Below are 21884 nucleotides of genomic sequence, written 5' to 3'. Positions count from 1 at the left end.
GAATGTGCCAACCTGTGGCCCCACCTCGCCAGACTATTTCAATTTAATGATAGTTTTTGCTTCAAGTGTTTCAATTACAAAATAGTATTTTGTATTTGAAATACGTATTTTAAATACATATATTAGAAATACTGCCCATCCCTGGCAACATAGTAAAAAGATGAAAATGACTTGATTTTACTTTCAATTCCTTTTACATTCTCCAAGGTATTAACATTTTTCATAACTCCATGTAGGACGTTTCTGTACATAAATGTAAGCACTGTGGCAGTAGTAATGCAATATTTAGAAAATGTAGGCTACTCTTGTACTCTTGATACTCAAGTACTTTTAAAAACAAGTACTTCAGTACTTTTACTTAAGTAGACATCTGAGTGTTGTACTTTTACTTGTACTTGAGTAAAATTTAGCGAAGGGTATCTGTACTTTTACTCAAATAATGAAGCTGTGTACTCTGTCCGCCTCTGGCAGTGACAATATCTAAACTCATATGTGGCCAAAAAAGCATTGTCTTGCACAGTGTTTTATTATTCCTTCCTTGAGGGCACCATCACATTCTCTTTCACATGCTGGTTCCATCAGCCTTTCAAACCGCAGGTGATTACACAATGTGGTTAATGTCTGTTCTAAGGACTTTCCCTCTAAGGTTTTCTTCTCTATTCTTCACTATGAGCAGCAGATGATCAGGCTGGCTAGCAGAATTTTAGACAACCCCACACATGCCCTGTTCCCTTCCTTTGAGTGGCTCCCCCTGGACGAGGACTCCGCAACCTATGCTGCAAAACGAAGCGAAGGCAGGCAACCTTTATGTGGTTGTTCAACTCCTCAACTTCAAACTACGTTAGTAGCCCAGCCTTGTTATCCACTCTCTGTCCAGACTCTACCTCAGCCAAGAAATGTAATTTACTTTGCAATGATAGTGTTAAAACTGTAATGAAAAACAGTTATTCCTGTCTAATTCATGTGACGGGGTGGTTGAATTAAGCTTAACATTTTATAGTGATAAAATAAATAAATAAACAAACAATGTAAAACAATGTCAGGATAAAATAATGTCAGGATAAAAAACTGTCTTTGTGATTTAATTTCAAGTAATAGTATGCTATTTACAGACAAAGCAAGAATCAAAATGTTGTGGACGCAAATGCTCCCATTTCATAGGATGACCTATTGTTTTTTGTTTGTTTTTTTAGATATATTTATTATCTACAGCTTTTTACACTTCAATGTGTATGTCTATATCATTTATTTTTGTGTACTACTCTATGTACAATTGGCCCTTGGGGATAAATAAAGTATTCACAACAAATGAAGGCTCATTCAAAGTGTAGAGCGAGCTCCCCCCAGTGGAGGAACAAATACTTTGAGAGGACACGTCACCTTTTTGTATTGTACGTCATCCACCACCATCCGGAAGTAGTATCGAAAACATTTTTTAGCAGAGATGAGGCGACTGGTAAGTAAAGGCCACTCTTGTCAATTTCGTTTTATACTGCCATTTAACGCTTGTTTTTACTAAACACGTGTTTTCATGGTATTGCTAAGAAGCAATGCTTACACTTAGGCTACATCTTTACCAACTACTGATTGCTAACATCAGTGATATTTAGCCAGCTCTTAATGTCTGCTAGCTAACGTTACAGTTAGCTGCTAGTGGTCCAAAACTCACTGATAGACCCAAAGTAGAGTTGTCATTCAGTTGAATAGGTGTGCACTTTGTTGTTCAGTTGTATTTGTTTTCCACTCGTTAGCACTCTTCCTTGTTGGCGTCCTCGGAACTTAGCGAACTGTACGTAAACATTAGCTAACGTTAGTGTTGAATAGATAAATGCCCAGCATGAAGTTTTCGCTCTTTCGACAACCTTCTACAATAATCAGTTAAGTGTATGTTCGTGTCCACCTATGACATTCACAAAGATAATGAACAGGAGTTTGATAGGCCTGACATATAGCTGAGGTTCCTTGACCGTTCACAATCTGTAGCCAGATACAGTAGGCTACACAACCTCTGCGCATCGGTCTGTTCGTTCTTAGCCGAAAATCTTGGTGACTCCCAGTCATATTGACATTCTTTCAGCAATTTTTGACCTGGTGTCAAATACCCTATCTCGTCAATGGATCTCTCAAACCCTTGAGAAGATTTTATGAACCCAATTTACTTGTAATTCGCAGTGGAATACTGATATATATGTTTCAGTCGCATTGCTATTGCAGAATAATTGCAGACAATGTTTACCAAGAATTGTCAGATATTGTATCTTGTCAGTGTTGAATTAGGCTAGCTGTAGACTTAATATGACAGTATTATTGACTGTTATGCTCCTATCTCTATTCCAGGACTCAAGTGATGATGTCTCCCTGTTTGATGCAGAGGAAGATGCAGGACGAAAATCAAAGTCCAAAATCAAGTCAGTGACTGTCAACTGTTTACTGCTTAATCAATCTGTGTGTGTGTGTGTGTGTGTGTGTGTGTGTGTGTGTGTGTGTTATACCACAACTACCATTCACTCCTTCAAGTAAGAGTATGTAGGGTCATGGTAATCACCTTGAATATGTAAAATTCGTTATCAGTACTCCAATAATGTCAAGTTTGAAGGTTGTCCCTCTTCTTGAGACAGCACCAATCCACTTGGCCTTCATTTGCTCACTGATGAATCACTGAATCAATTCCCTGCCATTGATTTATATGATGTCTTTGAGTATCTTATGGATAGACATTAACATACCATCAGCAGCGTCCATAAGGGCATGGAGAGGATAAATAAGTAAGTAAATAAATACTTCTCTCTCAGGCATCCGTTGGCGTCATTCTTTCACCTGTTCTTCCGTGTGAGCGCCATCCTGGTCTACTTGCTGTGTGAGTTGCTCAGCAGCAGCTTCATCGCTCCCATGGTGACCATCATCCTACTGCTCTGTTGTGACTTCTGGACTGTCAAGGTGAGACGGTCGCCACTTGCTCACTATTATTACATGTTACTATATACGCTTTGGACAATTACATGTTACTATATATGTTTTGGACGCTTTGGAGCGTCTGCCAAAATCCCATAACCACAACAATAACCAACATGCTACAGTTTTTTTCCACATTGTATCATGTAGCAGACTTTTAGTTTTCTTCTACATTGGCTTGGTGGAGATTTAGGCCTACAGTACATCAGTATATGTGTTTTCAGTTGCGGTCAGAGCTTGGTGGTGAACATTTTTTTACTTTAATTTAGTTTTGATCAACAAGTAATTTACAGTAATATGGCTACTAATGACTTTGGTCTTTGGTCTGAAAATTAGACTGAAAAGGACTAAACCAGCATCTCAATGTATTAGCTGTTCTTAGTGTTCCTCTTCCAATCATGATACGACTGGCCGCTGCTTGTTTGTTTTCTATCACTCAGAACATCTCTGGTCGTCTGATGGTGGGATTGCGATGGTGGAATCAGGTGGATGACGATGGGAAAAGCCACTGGGTGTTTGAATCCAGAAAGGTAGCCCATATTGTACAAAGTTAACATTGTGTGTGTGTATGTGTGTAGGAGATGAGTAGTACAAAGCATGTTGTGTTTGATCAGACATTACTAAACCTGTAACATACTTCCATCAGTGTATGGATCTGTAATTCATTCCTTGTGTTGAGATCCAAACAAAAACATTAAGTGTGTGTGTGTGTGTGTGTGTGTGTGTGTGTGTGTGTGTGTGTGTGTGTGTGTGTGTGTGTGAGAGAGAGAGAGAGAGAGAGACAGTGAGGGATGTAAATGTAATTACATCTGCATGAATAGAATCGTTTTGTCTTCCTTTCCATCAGGGCTCAGGGAAGCAGGCCTCTGACTCGGAGTCTCGGATCTTCTGGCTCGGCCTGATCATCTGCCCCATCATCTGGGTCATCTTTGCCTTCAGCTCTCTCTTCTCTTTCAAAATCAAGTGGCTGGTACGACTGTGTTTCTCTCTCTATATTTGAATGACTGAAGCCATAATACAAACTATAGTTTTGGTATATTCATTCTGATGTACAGTAAAGTACAGTTTCCAACAGTCAACGCCCTCCCAACACCCCCACCTTGCACGTTCAATATGGATCAGGGTTCCCTATCTGAGTTTGACAGCTATTTACTATCAAAACAATAATTGAAATTTGATTTATTAAAAAAAAAGAATCCTCTCAAATTTGGAGCTATGTGATCCATATCTGATGGCCTCTGTAGTTTTGTAGTTGTGTGTCAGTCCATAGACCTCACAGAGTCATTACTGCATAAGCAAGAACACTATTCTTCCTCTTAAGTTTACTATCTTATTATTGTTGTTGAAAACCTAGGCTGTGGTCATCATGGGAGTGGTTCTCCAGGGAGCTAACATGTACGGCTATGTGCGCTGTAAAGTGGGCACAAGGACCAACCTGAAGAACATGGCCACCAGTTACTTCGGGCGGCAGTTTCTGAAACAGGTGAGTGTGGATGACCACCATGTTAAACTCTTGGGAGGTGAGGAATGTTTAATGAGATGAAAGTAAAGGTTCCCCATACTACACAATTATGTTGTTGTAGTTAGTGATCAAGAAACATAAAAGTGAAGTGTAATGAGAAACTGAATATTGTAGAAATAGTATGTTTTTTTGTGACCAATAACTTTTCTGAGATTATAATTGCCTGATTTTTACTGTCTGTTTTGCGGTCTGTTTTGCCTTTTGACTATATGAGTTCTTATTTGCTTTCTCTCTTTCCATACAGGCTATGTCCAACCAGGAAGAATCCTAAGGGTATTACGCCTTATGGAAGAGCGTATGCTTTATATTTTAAAGACTTGAGAGTGGAATTTTGTTAATTGTTTCCTCCAAAAGTCAAGATATTTAGAATTGTTGACAACATTAACTCAAAGTTTGTTTTTTTTCCTGTTCCTGTATTGCTTGGTCACCATGGTTGCGGGCTGACATCTCTGTAGTGATTGTGGGGTCATTTGACTTGCTCATGCTTGCATTTGCAAGAGCATCGAGGGATACATTTGCATGATGAACCAAGCGCCTCTATGGTTACTGAATTTCATTGGGGATTGTTTACGGTGATCACACCACATCAGTAGAGATCTAGGGACATCTCTATATTCCCCCTCTCTGTACATAATGTTTTTGTTTATGGATACAACAGAGAGCTATGCTACAAAGCAAGGCTACTGATCTCCAAACAACACCATACTTTAGAAACCATAGCTGCTCAGTGCAGTGTTCTTTTAGAGATCAGCGGTTACTCCCGAAGTTACCTGGGTTAGCCAGTCACCGCACTTTGTAGTGCAGCCCTCAATGGTATCCCAACATTGTTTAGTGACTAACCCAAAAAAGTTCATTCAGAGCAAGTAGTAAGCCCTTGTAAAAGAATACTGTTACAGTAGTGTTAGCTTGGAGAATTGAGTTAACTTGGACAGATTAGTCACTAAATTATGTACTTGGGATACCCACAGTATTTTCCATTTTGTTTGATTTGTTTATTTGTTTAGTTTTTTTTTTTTGGTGTTTTGCCACACATTAGCTAACATGAGTTTTTTTGTACAGTACAAAAAACTGCATTGTATAATATTGTGTACAATGGTTTGGATGTATGATGGCAAGAGTGTGTTTGTAAATATTTATTTATAAGACATCATGTAAAAACATTTTGTGCTAATTCAAATAAAGAATTTCTGACGAAAGTAAACTGTTGTTGACACATAGTTTCGTCATTTCCCTCTGATCTGATTTCATCTATTATTATTACTCATTCCAAGATCTTCTGACTGGTGTGTGTAGGCTATTACATTTCATCAAGAGTGATGTCTTCAAAGGCCTTTCCTACATCTAGAGTTGAGTCTTTCAAAAGAATGGCGTCTTTCTCTGCTTTTAATGTACTATTAGCACACTTTAGTTACTAAAGTTTAATACTCACCAGACTAGTATTTGAACATAAGAGAGCAAACGGTTGAAGTCGACAAACGTGTTGCAAGTCAGCTGATACCACAACCAAGATGGCCTCCTTCATTTGCCATAGCAAAAAGGAAACGGAAGTGTACAGGAAATCAAATCTCATCGGACCAGCCTACTGACTGGTGTTTGTATTCGTCCGGATAAATTGTTGCCTTTTTGTGAATAACAATACTTCTAAGCATTCGCGCCCAGTCGTCAGTCACCCCAAAATAGCGAGGATGATTCCGACCGAGGATGCGTCTGCTAGGAAGCGGGAGATAGAGGAGAAACTAAAGCAGGTTAGTATAGAGGAAGAGAAGGTTTAATATTTGTAGGCACAATGTCACTGATCTCATGACTGCCCGATGGCCCCACCAAAGGCCCATTTAATGTTGTATGAGACATATTTGCTCATTTCGAATTCTGTTGTGCGAATGGATACATAATGTTTCCGATCGAATGTTGACAAACGCATAGACTCAACCTCTTGTTGGAGGGTGGGGCGGCAGTTCATGATTACGTAGCGTTCAGTAGCCCAATCTACAAAGTCCCTTGCAATGCAGTACACAACAATCGTACGTCTGTGCTACAATTAATGTGTTGTAATTAATTAACCAATGTCAGTGGTGTGTAGATTTATTCAATGAAAAACACTGGCTGTTCGCATTTTGGATGTTGTTCTACAACAAAACATACTTATATATATTGAGTGAATGAGAAGGAGCTATCAGCACAAGAATTGCATAGGCCTACTAACTTGCATTTTTGTCTTCATCAAAGGAGCAAGAAACCCTGGCATTTATTCGTGAAAACTTAGAGAAGAGTGACCAGTTAACAAAAGGAATGGTAAGCAACTTGATTTGTAGCCTACTGTATTTACACAAGGTTTGAAGTTACAAGGATACAATGGTGGTGTGACATCACTGTGAGTTCAACTACAGTATGTGCCTTTGTCAAAGCTCTGTACACATGCATTCAACTGCACTGTTGTGGTCAATGTCACTTTTGTCCCTGAAACAAGGGGAATGTATGGAAAACAACCTATAGCTGGTAATGGTTTGTGTAGATTGAAACTGGCCTTCATACTTAAAGTTTCGCTGCTTGCCTTTTGCGCTGTCAGGTGTCCATTCTGTCGTCGTTTGAGAGCCGACTGATGCAGCTGGAGAACTCCATCATCCCAGTGCACAAGCAAACGGAGAACCTTCAGAGACTGCAAGAGAATGTGGACAAGACCCTCTCCTGCATGGATCACGTCATCAGCTACTACCATGTAGCCAAGGACACAGACAAGATCATCAGAGAGGGGTGAGTAGTGACCAGTGTTGTGAATTGTGCAAGTCTTCAAAAGAAAAAGAAAAAATCATCACAATGCTGGATGGCCTGACCAACTTTTACTCATGCACCTATGATGCCTTATCCTTTTAGAGTTTTGAAATGTACTTTAACCAAATTTTAGTATTTTTGCATCAATGAACCCTACAATTTAGAGATTATGTAAGTAGTAGAGAGTATGTAACCTCACAGGATGATGTTTAATACAGACCCACCGGGCGACTGGATGAGTATCTGGCCTGCATTGCAAAGATCCAGAAAGCAGTGGAGTATTTCCAGGATAACAATCCTGACAGCCCAGAACTCAACTTAGTGGTACAGTATCCCCTCTTCATTAGCTTTAGCGTGCAATTTTGGCTTCATTTTTTTAATCTCTTACACACACACACTCTCTCTCTCTCTCTCTCTCACACACACACACACACACACACACACACACACACACACTACTACTACTTGCTGTCTTTCTTTCACTCCTTGTCTCTCTCTGCTGTAGTGCACTGTCTCCATCTCCTCTTAAACATCTCTGTTTTCCTTGTTTGTTGTCGTTCCCCGCCGCACAGAAAGCCCGATTTGAGAAGGGAAAGGAGAGCCTGGAGGCCGAGTTCCGTGGCCTGCTGACGCGCTACAGCAAGCCAGTGCCCCCCATCCTCATCCTGGACGCCATCGGTGTGGACGAGGAGCTGGAGATCCAGGAGGAGGTGACGCTGGAGCACCTGCCCGAGGCCGTGCTGCAGGACATCATCATCATTTCCGGCTGGCTGGTAGAGTACGGACGCAACCAGGGTGAGCCAGCATGCATATGTGCACACACACAAACCCACACAACCCCCACACACACACACACACACACATACATGAACACACATATAATATGTGTGCACACACATTATTCATCTTTACTCTGTCAGTGTCTATTCTTTCTTGGTCTTGAGCTTTGTAGCTGGTTTAATGTTGGTGATGCAATGCATGGTAAAGTTGCGTGTCTCCTTTCACCTGTGTTATAGTTGCATGTTCTTTCTGCTCTGATCTGCCCTGTGTGTACCACCTACTCTCTAAGTCTGCCTCCCCATCTCCCACCCAATCCCCACCTCCGTGCTTCCTGCTGATGACTCTTCCATTTCCCTTTCCTGAGTCTCTGCTCCATTTCCTGCATTCTTGGTCCCTGACTTCTCTGAGTTTAGTTTCTGCTGCCAGGTTTTGTCCAGTCAGCAGGAGGTCCCCAGGTGTAGCAGTTTTAAGTGTCAGGTTTGAGGTCATGTATTCACCAAGTGATAGTGGTCTTTTGGAACTGTGACGGACTTAGGACAGGGACAGAGAATGCATAGAGTGAGGATGAGGGGGACATCGAGGACCAAGAGAGGCCCCACGCCAGGTAACAGGCACAGGAGTTCAGAGAAAAGAAGGCCCTCTCCAAGCATGCGTTTCTACAGCTCAACTACCTTGTATGGTAAATCATGACGAAGGATTCTCGGTATTAATTAATAATCTACCAAACTAACTTACTTATTTACACATCACCCATGTGTGTGTTGTTTAACTTTATGTGTCATCATATATTTGCGTTCCGAGAAGAATAACAAATAAATGACAACATGAATCTAATTGTCTGCAGGACATATGTATCACTAAATTATCATTCAATGTAGATTTGTATATAATCCTCATAGCTTCATCCATAGTTATTGATATTTATAATTGAGTGATGTGTTTCATCAGTACCGGCACGTTTTCTTTTAAAGACCACCTCACAGGACACGGACACAGATTTTGATCTAACCGCCGTCTTCTTTGCCATCATGTCTTTTCATTGGTTGTTCACTGGTCTGTTCCCTCAACTGATTGGTTGTCCTCTGCCTCCTGCCCCCCCACCCCGCTACCTCGACAGACTTCATGAACGTGTACTTCCAGATCCGCTCCAACCAGCTGGACCGATCCATCAAGGGGCTGAAGGAGCACTTCCGCAAAAGCAGTGCCTCCTCCGGCATCCTCTACTCGCCGGCAGTGCAGACCAAACGCAAAGACACCCCCACCAAGAAGGCCCCCAAAAGACCAGGTCAGTCCTACAGAGGAAATTGCTGGTCGTTGATTGTTGTCTTTCTATCTTTTCTTCTGTCCGGCTCTGTCTCTCTTTTTTTCTTTCTTTTTCTCAGAGTGACACTCACTCTAGACAGTAACCATGTCTCTGATATGCAGAGATCATGTTAGTTGGGGTGAGTTAGTATGGGTTTCTCTTGGGCTATCATACAAGATTATTTTGAGTTGACCTCTCATTTTATTATGATTTTTGCTCACCATGGGTTTGATCTGTTGCCCCCGAACACATATCACATAAGAGTAATCATCAGATCTCTCCACACATCCTCAAAATGTACAAATATACAAATTTGCACACCGGCAAATTCACAATTTGTCAAAACAACATTTGGAACATTCAGACAATATGTGTGAGTGCCTAAATTGTTTTTTTCTGTTTACAAGCAATTGGTTACATGTTGGTTTTGTGGTGTATTTGACAAATCCTCACACAAATTACACTGAACCTCCAAACCTCCTCTCTCCTTCTTCCCACATCCACCACAAAGTCTCTCTCTCCCCCACCCCCAGCCCAGCCCAACCCGCTTACCCTCCTATCTGTATATCCATGATGCAGTTTGGCCCTCCTGTGATTCTGACTAACCCCCTCCCTCCTTCCTTTCCTCTTGTTTCTCAATTCCCCGTGGGAATTGTGGTGATGGCAGTCTACATCCCAGGTAAAGACGAAGGCTTTAGTGTGCCTCTGCCCATTGCTTGCTCTTCTGTAACCCAAACCCATCTGCATTCCAGCTCCAACCCACGGCCTGAGTTAGGCCAAGTAGTCATGTGTCCAGCTAGTGTGCCCAACGACAGTACGCTGTAGACATTTATAGAATAGTATTTCAGAAAAATTTAGAAATACATGACTGATTATGTAGTGATGACTAGTGCCTTTGTAGATACAGTACCTTTTGCCCTGGTAATATGGAAGGCTACAATTGTAGACATTTATAAAGTAGCATCTCAGTAGCAGTAGAATGATGATTGATTGACTATTGCCTTTGTAGATACAGTTCCTTTTGTCCTAGTTACATGGAAGGCTAGTTTTGTTGGACTAGTGCAAAAGCTTAATTGATCGAGCAATCTAGATAGAAAATTGTTGCATTAGTGCCATTTGTCTTGCACTGCTTTGCTATTGCCGTTGTGCCTTACTGTGTGTTACCTGTAGAGCACGTACCAGAAGAAGACTAAAGACATTGGATGCAGTTGTTCTTTGATAAGCATAGTATACCACAGGTCTACATACTTCATGTTAATGTGAAACCTATACCTGTGAATTTAATGATGATTTGTGAAATACAGCTTTTGCTACAGAATAGACAGCAAAAAAAAAATAGATCAGCAAGAATAGCTTTTTACTAGAATTATAAGAAGTATACTGCTAAAGTATATACTAGAAGTCGTTTGTAGTTTGAGGATTGATACGTTATGACTATTTGTCCATTTTCCATTCATGTCAACATTCTTAAACTGCAAGCCTTTTGCTTTGGTTTGTCAATAACTTAATCTATCACTTGCTCACATACTACTAACCAAATCACATTGCCACTGTATTGCTGTGTACTGTACTCAGTATTATATTACGCCTCTGTTCTGCTGCATCCTCTTTGTATTTGTAGAATATAGAGATGTAGGATGTGAACTCATTCTCATGTAACACACTCACTCATCAACTGTGTTAACCTTGCTGCTGACTGTATGTATGAATGTATGGTATGATACTTGTATTAACAGAACTGTTGATGTATGTGACCTGGACTGTGATGGCTGTATTATATGTCTATGGATTAACCAGTTTATTCTCTCTCCACTGAGCCTGTGAAAGTGCACTGCGGTGCATGTAGCTGTAGTCTTCCTTCTGCTGCTGTAGTGGTGATGTGTTTGTTCTTGTGTTGTGGTGCTAGACTATGCCCCCCCTCCCCTTTCCTCTTTCTCACTCTCTTCCCCTGTTGGGGATGTGTGATGGGTGCAAGGGATTATGGGATGCCATGGTTTTTCAACACTCACCTCCTAGATGTCCTTCCTTCCTTTCTCTCTCCTTCTCTTCTGTCTGTTTTTTTCTCTTCTCTCTTTTTTTTTCTCTGTGCACTCTGGGACACCTCCCCCACACCACCACCACCACCACCACCACCTCCTTCCTCCTCCTCCTCTTCCTCTTCCTCGCTTCGCTCTCTCTGCGGGTCTCTCTGCGGGAGCAGGGACCATTCGCAAGGCTCAGAACCTTCTGAAACAGTACTCTCAGCATGGGCTGGATGGCAAAAAAGGGGGCGCTAACCTCACCCCTCTGGAAGGTAAAGCACTTTCTTCTCACTCCACCCGCTCCCCCTTCAAACACGCACACACACACACACACACACACACACACCCACAGCACGCGATGACACTTACACTTGACGCCTGCACACACGCACACACGCACGCACGCACACACACACACACGCACACAAAGGTATCGTGTCCATTCTCTATCTTTTGCTCTTTCCTTCTTGACACTAGGAAACGGGTATCTATGTTGTTGTTTGACTTGGGGTGTTGGTTTTTTTGTGTGTGTGTCTTAAAAACAACAACGGTCATGCGCTCACGAGCATCAATGCAGCTTTTTGACGTCATACTGTAAATGAACGCAACATAGTATATTGTGTAGAATAACAGTATATAAAAAAGTTTAAACATCACAAAATATTGTCTTATCTTAAGAGGGAAGTAAATTAGCATACACAATCAGTCACAAAATGACCAGTAAATTAACATACACAGTCAGTCACAAAATGACCAGTAAAAGTCCAAAAGCTGCTGTGATGATGGTCTCTCCTACATATAACTGAAAACTATGGCTTGTTACATTGTCACGCTTCTCTCTCGTTAACCCACTCACTAACCCTGGGCATAATATAGTCTAAAACACACACACACACACACATATTCTGGGCTTTTCTAGCCTGTGGGCAGCCTCTGAACTAGCCCGTGTCCCCTCTCCCCTGTCGGTCTCCCATGGGGCTCCTGTGCTTCTCTATAAGTTCTGGGCTTTGGTGGTCGGTTACTTGAGTGTCAGTCAGCAGCCGCTTCGGGGTCAGCACAGCACGCTCGTCACAGGCTCAGCTCTCAGCTCGACAGGAAGTAACCTCAGGTCATGTGACTACCTCCCCTTCCCCAACCCCTGACCCCCACACCCTATCGCCCCCCCACACTGCCGAGTAGGTCACGATTATGACCTGCGGGCCAAACACCCGAGCGATGCCCTGAATGAGAAGCATGCGACAAGCACAGGTGAGTACGTGAGAGGGGAGCCAAGGCTGAGAGCAGAGGGACCCAAAGGACCCCACAAAACATACATACAGCATATAGCATTGATATGTGTCCCCACACACTATGTATGGTATGAATTATTGTGAATGTTTCCTCTGTTCCAAATTATGATAAAGGAAAATGGTTTATGGCAGTAGATACAATTGTGGCCAGATTTGTTGGTACTCTTACCTCTCAATGAAAAAATTATTTCCTGAAAAGTGTAATTTTCTCATGTACAGCTGCATGCATTTGGTATGTAATAGAGTACAGAATGTTTGAAAAAAGATCATTTGTTGTTTATTTTACAAAGTTATTAGAAAACGGCCCGGACAGATTTGTTAGTACCCCTAAAAAATTATAAATCATTGATTATAGTGATGTTTCAAACTAACTGTTTCACGTTAATTAGTATTACAGATGTATTCAACCTTGCTTTCAGTCAGCCTATTTTAGAAGAAAAGTAGTCAATCTGCAGTTTGGTATCATTGTGTACAGTACATCATAATTAACAAGCAAGTCAAGAGCAAAGGAGAGGTTATCCGTTTCAGATCTTTACAGAGAAAAATTGAGAATTCTTTTTTGTGGAAGGGTACCAACAAATTTGGCCATGACTGTATATATGAAGCATTTTCATAAAAGGCACAATGATGTGGTTATTATAGTGTGTATTCCATTTCCAGAAATTATTTTAGTGGGATGTAGAAACACTTTTCATAGCTAGATTGAGCAGAACATGATTAGTCTCGTTATACAGTAAGCCAATAAATCCATGCACAATATTATCATATGGTCAGGTTATCTCTATTAGCCCAGTTGAGTATAGACCATTTCAATCTGTTCCTACAGGGTTTCTGGTTTAAACGTCCAAAATCAGTGCAGATAAGTTGTAATGAAAATGTACTGTATTGCACTTAAGTCTAGTACACTAAAAACCTTTTTTCCCTTAATTTTTGTTGTATCCCCATGTTACCATAAACTCATTGCTATCTGTGTCACCGGAAATGCCTTAAGAACGCACGTTCGTGCGTTTTGTAGTTGAAAGGGTCTATAGATTAATGAAGCCTAATGTTAAAAGCCTATTAATGGAGACTCTCTCTCTGAGGACTTTGTTCTCACTTGGCTTCCCTTTGCCGTGTATCCTTCAGGGAAGGACGAAGTGCTGGACGTCGAGATCGACTCCTACATCCACTGTATCAGCGCCTTCGTCAAGCTGGCCCAGAGCGAGTATGCTCTGCTCTCGGAGATCATTCCGGAACACCACCAGAAGAAGACCTTCGACTCGCTCATTCAGGTCAGGATTGTGAGGTCATGGAGGTCAGCAGAGGGTGTTTGCTGTGTTTGTTCATTGGTGACCAGTCATAATTATCTTCTACATTCTTTGGGTTCCTGTAATACTGCTTTGGTTTCTATCAAATGTTCCATATAACTACTGAGTGACTGAACTGCAGTCTTCTAGTTAGAATTAAGGTCTTTGCTTATATAATATATAGTATGTGGGTGTACAGTATGTGTTCCCTGCCTGAGGTCTTTAATGTGATGGCTTCAACTTCTCCTCACAGGAGGCTCTTGATAACCTGATGTTGGAGGGCGATAACATTGTGTCGGCTGCCCGCCGGGCCATCCTGCGTCATGATTACTCTGCTGTCCTCACCATCTTCCCCATACTGAGACACCTGAAGCAGACCAAGCCCGACTTTGACTCTACACTGCAGGTAGGGAGGGACAAATTGGTGGATTATCCTGGAAGGCAGTCACAAGTGAATTACCAAGAAGATTGTAATTGGTGTCGGTTGATTTGTAGAGTGAAATATCTCAATGGTTTTAAGAATAATTTGGCCATTATTGTAAATTATTTCTCAATCCAAATAATACATTTAGTCAGTGAACAAAATTTGATTTTGGCAAAGTCCACTTAGACATGTTAACGTCAGTTCTACCACCCATGTTTCTCTCACAGAGACCTGTGTGTTCAAGATTGTTTGTTTGTCTGTTCAAAAAAAATATATATAGATAACTCTCCATCCTGTTTCTACACCCTAAAGTAATATATATTTCACGGACAGCAGTGGCAGTACTAACTTATGACCCCCATTCACACTCAGGGCACAGCAGCCAGCACAAAGAACAAGCTCCCGACCCTCATCACGTCCATGGAGACCATTGGAGCTAAGGCTCTAGAGGAGTTTGCTGACAGCATTAAGGTCAGAGAGCTGCTTCCACATCCATTTATCATGTTAGCTAAAAGACAGAGAAAGCTCAATGTATTAGTTTTACAGAAATTATGAATTCTTGTTTGGTAATGACGATGCCTGTCGTGCTATTTAGAAAGGATTTCATAGCGAATTAGTATAATACTTTAAAAATGTTTTGTGTTACTTAAATGTTTGTGTTAACTCTTTTAGAATGACCCTGACAAGGAATACAACATGCCCAAGGATGGAACAGTCCATGAGTTGACTAGCAATGTGAGTGTCCTTGAACAGTATACCCTTGTCTTTGGTTTGTGTGGTTTGGTTAATGTCAGCATAGAGATAAAGATTTTTCTACATGTTGCTGAGTTTGTGGTATTACAAGCATTGTTTTTGTATGTAAACAACTAGTTGTAATATAAGAGCAACATTTGACAACTATGATTGATTCAACAGACCTGGCACAATAGTTGTACATGGCCAACTGAGATTTAACATTGTTTGTTTGACACATCCACGTCAACTGATTTCTGCACCAAACAGTGTAAAAAAATTGGATTTTCTTCAAAATTATATTTTACTATTTCTTAAAATGTAGAAATATAGCTTCAAAGCAACAATGGACGGGGTCCAAGCATTATTATAGCATCACCTTAAGGCCAATGTGTGTCCTTTCATGAATAGCAGGTAAAGCTTCCTACACACCTTCCAATGTTGGTGTGTGATGGTGTTAGCTACACAATCATTTTTAACCCTCCCTAAAAATGTACAGAACAAAACCTAGAAGGTTCCAGCAGCTTTGCTGCTTGGACTGCTAAGAAAATATGAAAACAAATTTCATAAAATGTCAGTTGGTAATGCAAAGGTGGCTCCTCAAACCTCATCTCTGCCACACAGGCCATCCTGTTCCTGCAGCAGCTGCTGGACTTCCAGGAGACCGCTGGGGCCATGCTGGCTTCGCAAGGTAAAGATCAGAAGCAGCCCCTTTTAATTAACTTCCACAGGAGGCTTTCCCATAACTGCTTTTTTGCTAAGTTATCATACAGTTTACATAAGATTTGTTTTTTCCAGTTACGTATAGATGTCCATCCGCAATTACTTGTTATATTCAGTACTTAATACAAAGTTGTTGTTTTTTTTCCATTGGTCCGTTTTGTTGTGTGAATGTCACTTTTGGCACTGATGGAGACTCATTCTGTTAGCAGTTAATTCCATGCCCTTTTATTATCTGCAATATGCAAGACTTAAGTATAATGTATTCTTAACTTCCCATGGCATCTCTGTTTTGTTCAGCGCCTCTACATTTGATCGTAAATGTCCGGCATGTCTTTCCTCTGGTTTCTACTCTCTTTCTCTTTCTCTTTCACTGTCACTCTCCCTTTTTCTTAAACTAACATTCTCTCAGCTTTTCTACCTTCTAGTTACATAACATACCTGTGCTAATGTCTTCTTGATTATTATTTCATTATCTCAGCTGTTCGTTTGTTCGTCTGGCTGCTCGCTTGCTATGCTATGCATTTTTTTTCACCACTTCATTGCTGCACTGTTGCTCACACTTGCTTCTGTGACGGGGCTGTGACTTGAATGCTTACTCTGCACTAACAAAACTTTTCTAACCTTTTGCACTTTGCTTCTCTCTCTCTCTTTCTCTTTCTCTCCTTCTTTCTCTCTTTCTCTTTCTCTCCTTCTTTCTCTCTTTTTTTCTGCTTTGCCTCTGCCCTGTAGTCCTCGGGGACACTTACAATATACCTTTAGACCCCCGAGGTAAGCAAGCACCCAGGGTCCAACTCCAGTCAGGGCAAGCATGGTACTTTAGCCTGGGCGAACCCAGACAAATCTGTAAGCGCATTAGAATTTGCTCTACAGATCCGAAGCAGTGAACAAAGCATCCCCCAGAATTGGTCTGGTGTTTGTTAGCCAGGCTAATGAAACTTCTTAACTCTAGGGAAAACAGCCAGCTTTCTTGTTTGGCCTTATTCTGAGCTAATTATTTGTCCTCAGTAAGTTCAAGATCAATGAAGTTCTTTTGATAAGTGCCAACAAAGTAAGTTTGCTTTTAAAAAAAAAAAACACAAGGACAAAAAAAAAAACTACAAGAATCAGTAATTGTGATATTGTTGTTGCAATTACCCACCAGATCATGATGGGGAGATTGCAATAGTGTCTTCATAAGCAACTGCGAAGTGGGAAAAGTCTGACCTTTAAGTGACAACATCACCACTGAACATCGGTTAACCTCAAAACTAGCTCTTTGAAAAGTCCTATAACAACGTTTTGACGGCCCTTGACATTGTGAAAGATGTGCGCTGGTGATTTTGATGTTAAATAAAACTTCCCAGTTTACTTTTGTGTAACTACAGTACGTGACGATAGCATTCTGGCTAACATGCTTACAAACATTACCCACGTTGGCAGTTTGTTGCTGTCAAGTGAACGCTGTCATCTCATAAGTGAGGCAATTTGAAATGGTAGCTTTCCCACTTCCCAGGTGCACACTGCAAAAAAATGAAATCTAACCAAGTGTTATTAATCTTATATTAACATCAAATCTATTTGGTATTGTTATTAGTATAAAAAGTATTATCTAGTGCTCTCTCAAATGATAATTTTTACTTAATTTAAGAAGACTTTGACTTATTTTAAGGAGTCTTATCAATACAAATTTACTCAATGCACTGGCAGTCAAATTTGTTTGTTTTTAGGACAAATTTGCTTAACGCACTGGCAGACAAATGTGCTTGTTTTCAGGATAAGATGTCTTAAAGTAAGTCTAAAGTGTTTTTAATTAAGTCAAATGATTTCATGAGAAATCTAGGTGCTAGGTACAGTAAGTCTCTATACTAAAAACAATACCAACTATTTTTTTTTATTTTGATATGGTTATGGTTATGGGATTTGGCAGAAGCCTTTGTCCAAAGATATAAGATTAATAACACTTGGTTGCATTTTGTTCGATAAGCAGTTTTTGCAGTGCATTAATACACTTAACACTTTCTCTGTTATTTTTAGAGACCAGTTCGTCTGCCAGCAGTTACAGCTCTGAGTTCAGCAGACGACTCCTCAGTACATACATATGTAAGTACACATTGGCTAGTTTTCTGGAGTGAAACCACGTGTCTGTAGCAGCCTTTAGATTATCTCACTTTCTCCCCCTCAGATCAACTGTCATCAGTAATCTGTGTGCATTTCAGGTAAAGTTCTGGGTAACCTACAACTGAACCTACTCAGCAAATCCAAAGTGTATGAGGACCAAGCCCTCAGTGCCATATTCCTCCACAATAACTATAACTACATCCTCAAGTCCCTGGAGAAGTAAGCAGAGATCATGCTCTTTGACACAACATATTGTAAATACACTCATTGTTACCAAAAGTATTTTAAGATTCTGAACCTCTCTTTTTTACTGCTAATGGGTTTTTATTTTATTTCAACTTCATTCCTGACTTGTACATCACTTTAGACAAAAATATACTGAATACACAGAAATTCACAATACGGTAATCCTCAATCTGATTTTCAAACAGATCAGAACTGATCCAGTTGGTTGCCGTGACTAATAAGAAGGTTGAGAGTTCTTATAGGGAACTGATACAACAACAAATCCAGGTGTACCAACGCAGGTAAAAATCGTGTTGTTTTAATTTTTGCTTTCATTATCTGTGTAGAGATGTTCAATGTCTGATATTCTGTTGGATATAGACAGAGGTTCCTTATGACCTGTATACTGAAGAAAACTGCTGTGTGAGTGTTTATCAAATTGAGCCAACACTGTTTGTTCCGTTAGCTGGTACAAAGTAACAGAGCACTTGACTGATCGGAATATGCCAGTATTTCAACCTGGTACCAAGGTGAGCACTGAGTTAAAAATAAATAAATTGTCTTATGGAACAAACATCAAAGTTGTGTTTGAAAGCACAACAGTATGATATAAACTAAACAGTATCATTGTTTTTCCCTCACAAGTTGAAAGATAAAGAACGACAAGTGATCAAAGACAAGTTCAAGGCAAGTTATTTATGTACACATGTATTTAATATTGTGTATTTGTTTTCAGCAAAACAGTACACTGCAGTCAGTGTATTATGGCCCTGAAAATAGTCATTTAAAAATACTGCAATAATTAGAACATATCATATCGACCCCCTGTAACCTTTGGCATTTGACACTCAAAAGCAGTCTTGAAAAATACTACAATAATTAGGAAATATCATAATGACCCCGTCTCTGTCTGTGGTCGGTCAGGGTTTCAACGATGGCCTGGAGGAGCTGTGTAAGATCCAGAAGGGCTGGGCCATCCCTGACAAAGAGCAGCGCGACTTCATCCGTCAGGCCCAAAGGAGAGTAGTCTCAGAGACCTACAAGGCCTTCCTGCAGAGGTGAGATAGAACCTCTCCAAATAGCACAACAGTAGGGGTCCAGCAGCCATAATGTAGTCTAGATAAGATTACTCCGTGAGAACTAACAGAATAATTTTTTAAAAGTTACCCATTCAGATTACTGTCTTAGTTAATTACTTAATGAGAGGGTTATAGCTACTTTACTGATGACTGTCATTTTAACTCTAAGCTGTTGTCCTACACTTCAAGAAATAAAGGCTAATATGACACTTATATTTTGCCAGATATGCCAACATCTCGTTCACGAAAAATCCAGAGAAGTATCACAAGTACAGGTCAGAAGACGTGGAGGAAATGATCGGGAGGCTTTTCGACACCTCAGCTTGAGTTCCCGTCAGTCGCCAGTGGCAACCACCCAATGCTCCTTGCACATTTCCATGCTCATCTCAACCTCCTGCTTCATTTGGGCCCCCTGGGAGCCAATGCTGTTGTTTTTTTGCATTTTGTTTTTGTTTTTTTGTTTTCTTTTTGTATAAAAACTATTTATGTGAACTCCATGTGCACATTTGTATTGAGATTAATACACTATAAATAAATACAAGAAATTATGTTACTTTGATGTGGTATCTCTGTTCATTTCTAACATAAAAGTGGAGATAAAGGATACATCACTGTGATGTAATTTATAACGGTGGAAGTGACCATAATTAAGGCATTTTTTTTACTGTGATATGATCCAAGTCCAGATGAATACTCCTTGCACTGCTGAGTACTTTTAAAACATTGAAGCTTACTGTACACACAAATCTGCAATAAAATGTAATAATAATAATAATAATAATAATTAAAAAATGAAATCCGCAATAAAATGTAATAATAATAAAAATCTGCCATAGTCATGTAGGATAAAGAAAATGTGCCTGATTGAAACATTTACTGTACCTGATTCAGTTCACAGATGCCCATTTTTGACGTTGCCATCCCTGGTCCCAGTGTTCACAGTGCTTACTGCAATGCTTTTATTCATATTTTGAATTACAAAATAGCCTAAAGGATATGTTAATAAGACCTGTATTACCACAGGCCAGAAGGGGGCACCAATGTCATCAGTTGTGCCAACATCATGAAGGGGTAAAAGCAGCAGTGAGCATACGTAAATTATAGGTTTGTTAAACTTGTCAGGCACTTTTGTCCAAAGCAATGTACAACAATAACAATAAACATTATCATAAAAAAAATATTAACAGCTCAAAGTTGTCATATAGCATACATAAAAAATACTACTATTAAAATAAATATGTTTTAACAGGATAATAACAATAGCAGGGTTTTTAATTAAAATCTTAAAATCAAAGTGTGGACAAATTGAAAAACAAAAAAAACAGTTTAGTTTCAACACCCATGTGACACAATTTGAACCAAGCTTCTAGGTTGAGCAGTTCAAGTTGAATTAAACAAAAATCCTAGAAGAATAAAAACAAGCCATCAGATAACAATGCATTGCTTGGCATGTACTGCAATAAGAAGCCATCGTATAACAATACAGTGCATTGTTTTCAATGCACTGAGATAAAAGAAGTCACTGCACTGTAATAAGATGCAGATCCAGTATGTCCAGATGGGTGATGGATCTGAATATAATTATGGCTGTTATAGGAAACCAATGATGAGTAACTAACAGGAGTCTTTGGCTGAATCATCGGTAGTAGGCCCACACAGCAGTAGGCCAGCTAACAATGCATTGCAATAGTTAAGTTTGGAAAGATCTGTGGCCTGTACAAGTACTTGTACAGCAAAGTGCATACACAGTAGAGTCCTTGCACTGTCTGCCATTTACTCTGTAGCTAGAGCCGTCACTTCTATTCAAAGATAAGAGGATACTCATAGGCAACTTTTAAAGTACAGGGAGAAGTCACACTGGCTTGGTCATGTCTTTGTTTCTTTGTGAAAGATTTGTTATGTGTTCAACTTCACTTTAAAGTTTCAGTTTACATTCATGTCAAATCTTCACAAAATATTTATTCTCTTCTTAGTAAATGGAAGGTTCCAGATGTTTATGTTTATGGTTCTTAGAAGAAGCTTTTGTCCAAAGCTACTTACAATTACATCAATAACCATTACATTGACATTAGAATTAACAGTTTATAGTCATAGGCTATAGCCTAAATAATAATAATGATAATAATAATAAAACAACATTAGTAATAGACTAAATAAAATGTAACAGATTAATAACAATAATCATAAACATATGCAAACCAAAATGCTGTAAGAATTAGCCAGTTAGAAACAAAGTTTCAACAACAGATGTGTTGTTACAGTTCATAGGCCTAGTTTCACATTTTAGCAGCAAAACAATAATAATATAAGTTGTACATCATCATCATAAGGCACTGTTGTTTCAGGAGGTTATTTGTTTTGATATGCCGTTTCCACTTCCATGTCCAGAGGGAGTGAAGCATCCTGGGTAATGAGCTGTGTAATTTTCAGGGTCATCCAGCATCTAAAGCCTGCATAGGTGATTGCTAACTTTTTTTTGTTTACCTACAGAAATCATTTTCTGTGTGCATGTTGACACTAACTTTTTTTTGGATAGAGATTAGTTCTGTCTTGCCAGATCCACATCAAATGAATGATACTTCATTTCTAATCAGTGCACTGACGTGTGTGTATTGATTAAAAATGATTAAAGATGGATTAAATAAACTTGATTGCATGAGGTTTGACAAAAGTGACAGAGAA

General features: G+C 39.9%; 2 protein-coding genes across 13 annotated transcripts; both read left to right on the top strand.

Moving 5' to 3' along the window:
• Positions 1-1401: 1401 nt before the first annotated feature.
• Positions 1402-5675, top strand: tvp23b (trans-golgi network vesicle protein 23 homolog B (S. cerevisiae)). The gene is made up of 7 exons (XM_048233268.1): positions 1402-1456; positions 2338-2408; positions 2793-2937; positions 3393-3482; positions 3800-3922; positions 4307-4435; positions 4719-5675. The coding sequence occupies exons 1-7, from the start codon at positions 1445-1447 to the stop codon at positions 4743-4745; spliced, it is 597 nt and encodes a 198-aa protein (XP_048089225.1). The 5' UTR covers positions 1402-1444; the 3' UTR covers positions 4746-5675.
• A 356-nt stretch (positions 5676-6031) lies between these two features.
• exoc7 (exocyst complex component 7) lies at positions 6032-19755 on the top strand. Of its 12 annotated transcripts, XM_048233022.1 has the most exons (22): positions 6032-6219; positions 6701-6766; positions 7041-7225; positions 7462-7567; positions 7816-8038; positions 9141-9308; positions 9994-10005; positions 11527-11619; positions 12527-12595; positions 13762-13907; positions 14176-14328; positions 14719-14817; positions 15019-15081; positions 15703-15769; positions 16531-16569; positions 17815-17880; positions 17997-18117; positions 18330-18425; positions 18590-18653; positions 18769-18810; positions 19048-19181; positions 19427-19755. In XM_048233022.1, exons 1-22 carry the CDS (start codon positions 6160-6162, stop codon positions 19527-19529), a joined length of 2175 nt encoding a protein of 724 aa, XP_048088979.1. In that variant the 5' UTR covers positions 6032-6159; the 3' UTR covers positions 19530-19755. The 12 variants fall into 12 exon arrangements, with proteins under 12 accessions (XP_048088979.1, XP_048088980.1, XP_048088984.1 ...); XM_048233023.1 differs by lacking the exon at positions 9994-10005; XM_048233027.1 differs by lacking the exon at positions 12527-12595 and having other exon boundaries at positions 6033-6219.
• The last annotated feature ends 2129 nt before the right edge of the window (positions 19756-21884 follow it).

Source organism: Alosa alosa, chromosome 22 (assembly GCF_017589495.1).
Source record: "Alosa alosa isolate M-15738 ecotype Scorff River chromosome 22, AALO_Geno_1.1, whole genome shotgun sequence".
Taxonomy (NCBI): domain Eukaryota; kingdom Metazoa; phylum Chordata; class Actinopteri; order Clupeiformes; family Clupeidae; genus Alosa; species Alosa alosa.
The sequence above is the reverse complement of the archived record's forward strand: the minus strand, read 5'-3'. Positions and strand labels throughout refer to the sequence as shown.

Bases quoted from the DNA above. Each gene is read 5' to 3' on its own strand.
- tvp23b (XM_048233268.1), top strand. The intron at 2,938-3,392 runs GTGAGACGGTCG...TCTATCACTCAG, and splicing joins GTGACTTCTGGACTGTCAAG to AACATCTCTGGTCGTCTGAT. The intron at 3,483-3,799 runs GTAGCCCATATT...CCTTTCCATCAG, and splicing joins GGGTGTTTGAATCCAGAAAG to GGCTCAGGGAAGCAGGCCTC.
- exoc7 (XM_048233022.1), top strand. From the start codon at position 6,160: ATGATTCCGACCGAGGATGCGTCTGCTAGGAAGCGGGAGATAGAGGAG. The intron at 15,082-15,702 runs GTGAGTGTCCTT...TCTGCCACACAG, and splicing joins TCCATGAGTTGACTAGCAAT to GCCATCCTGTTCCTGCAGCA. The intron at 18,811-19,047 runs GCAAGTTATTTA...GTGGTCGGTCAG, and splicing joins TGATCAAAGACAAGTTCAAG to GGTTTCAACGATGGCCTGGA.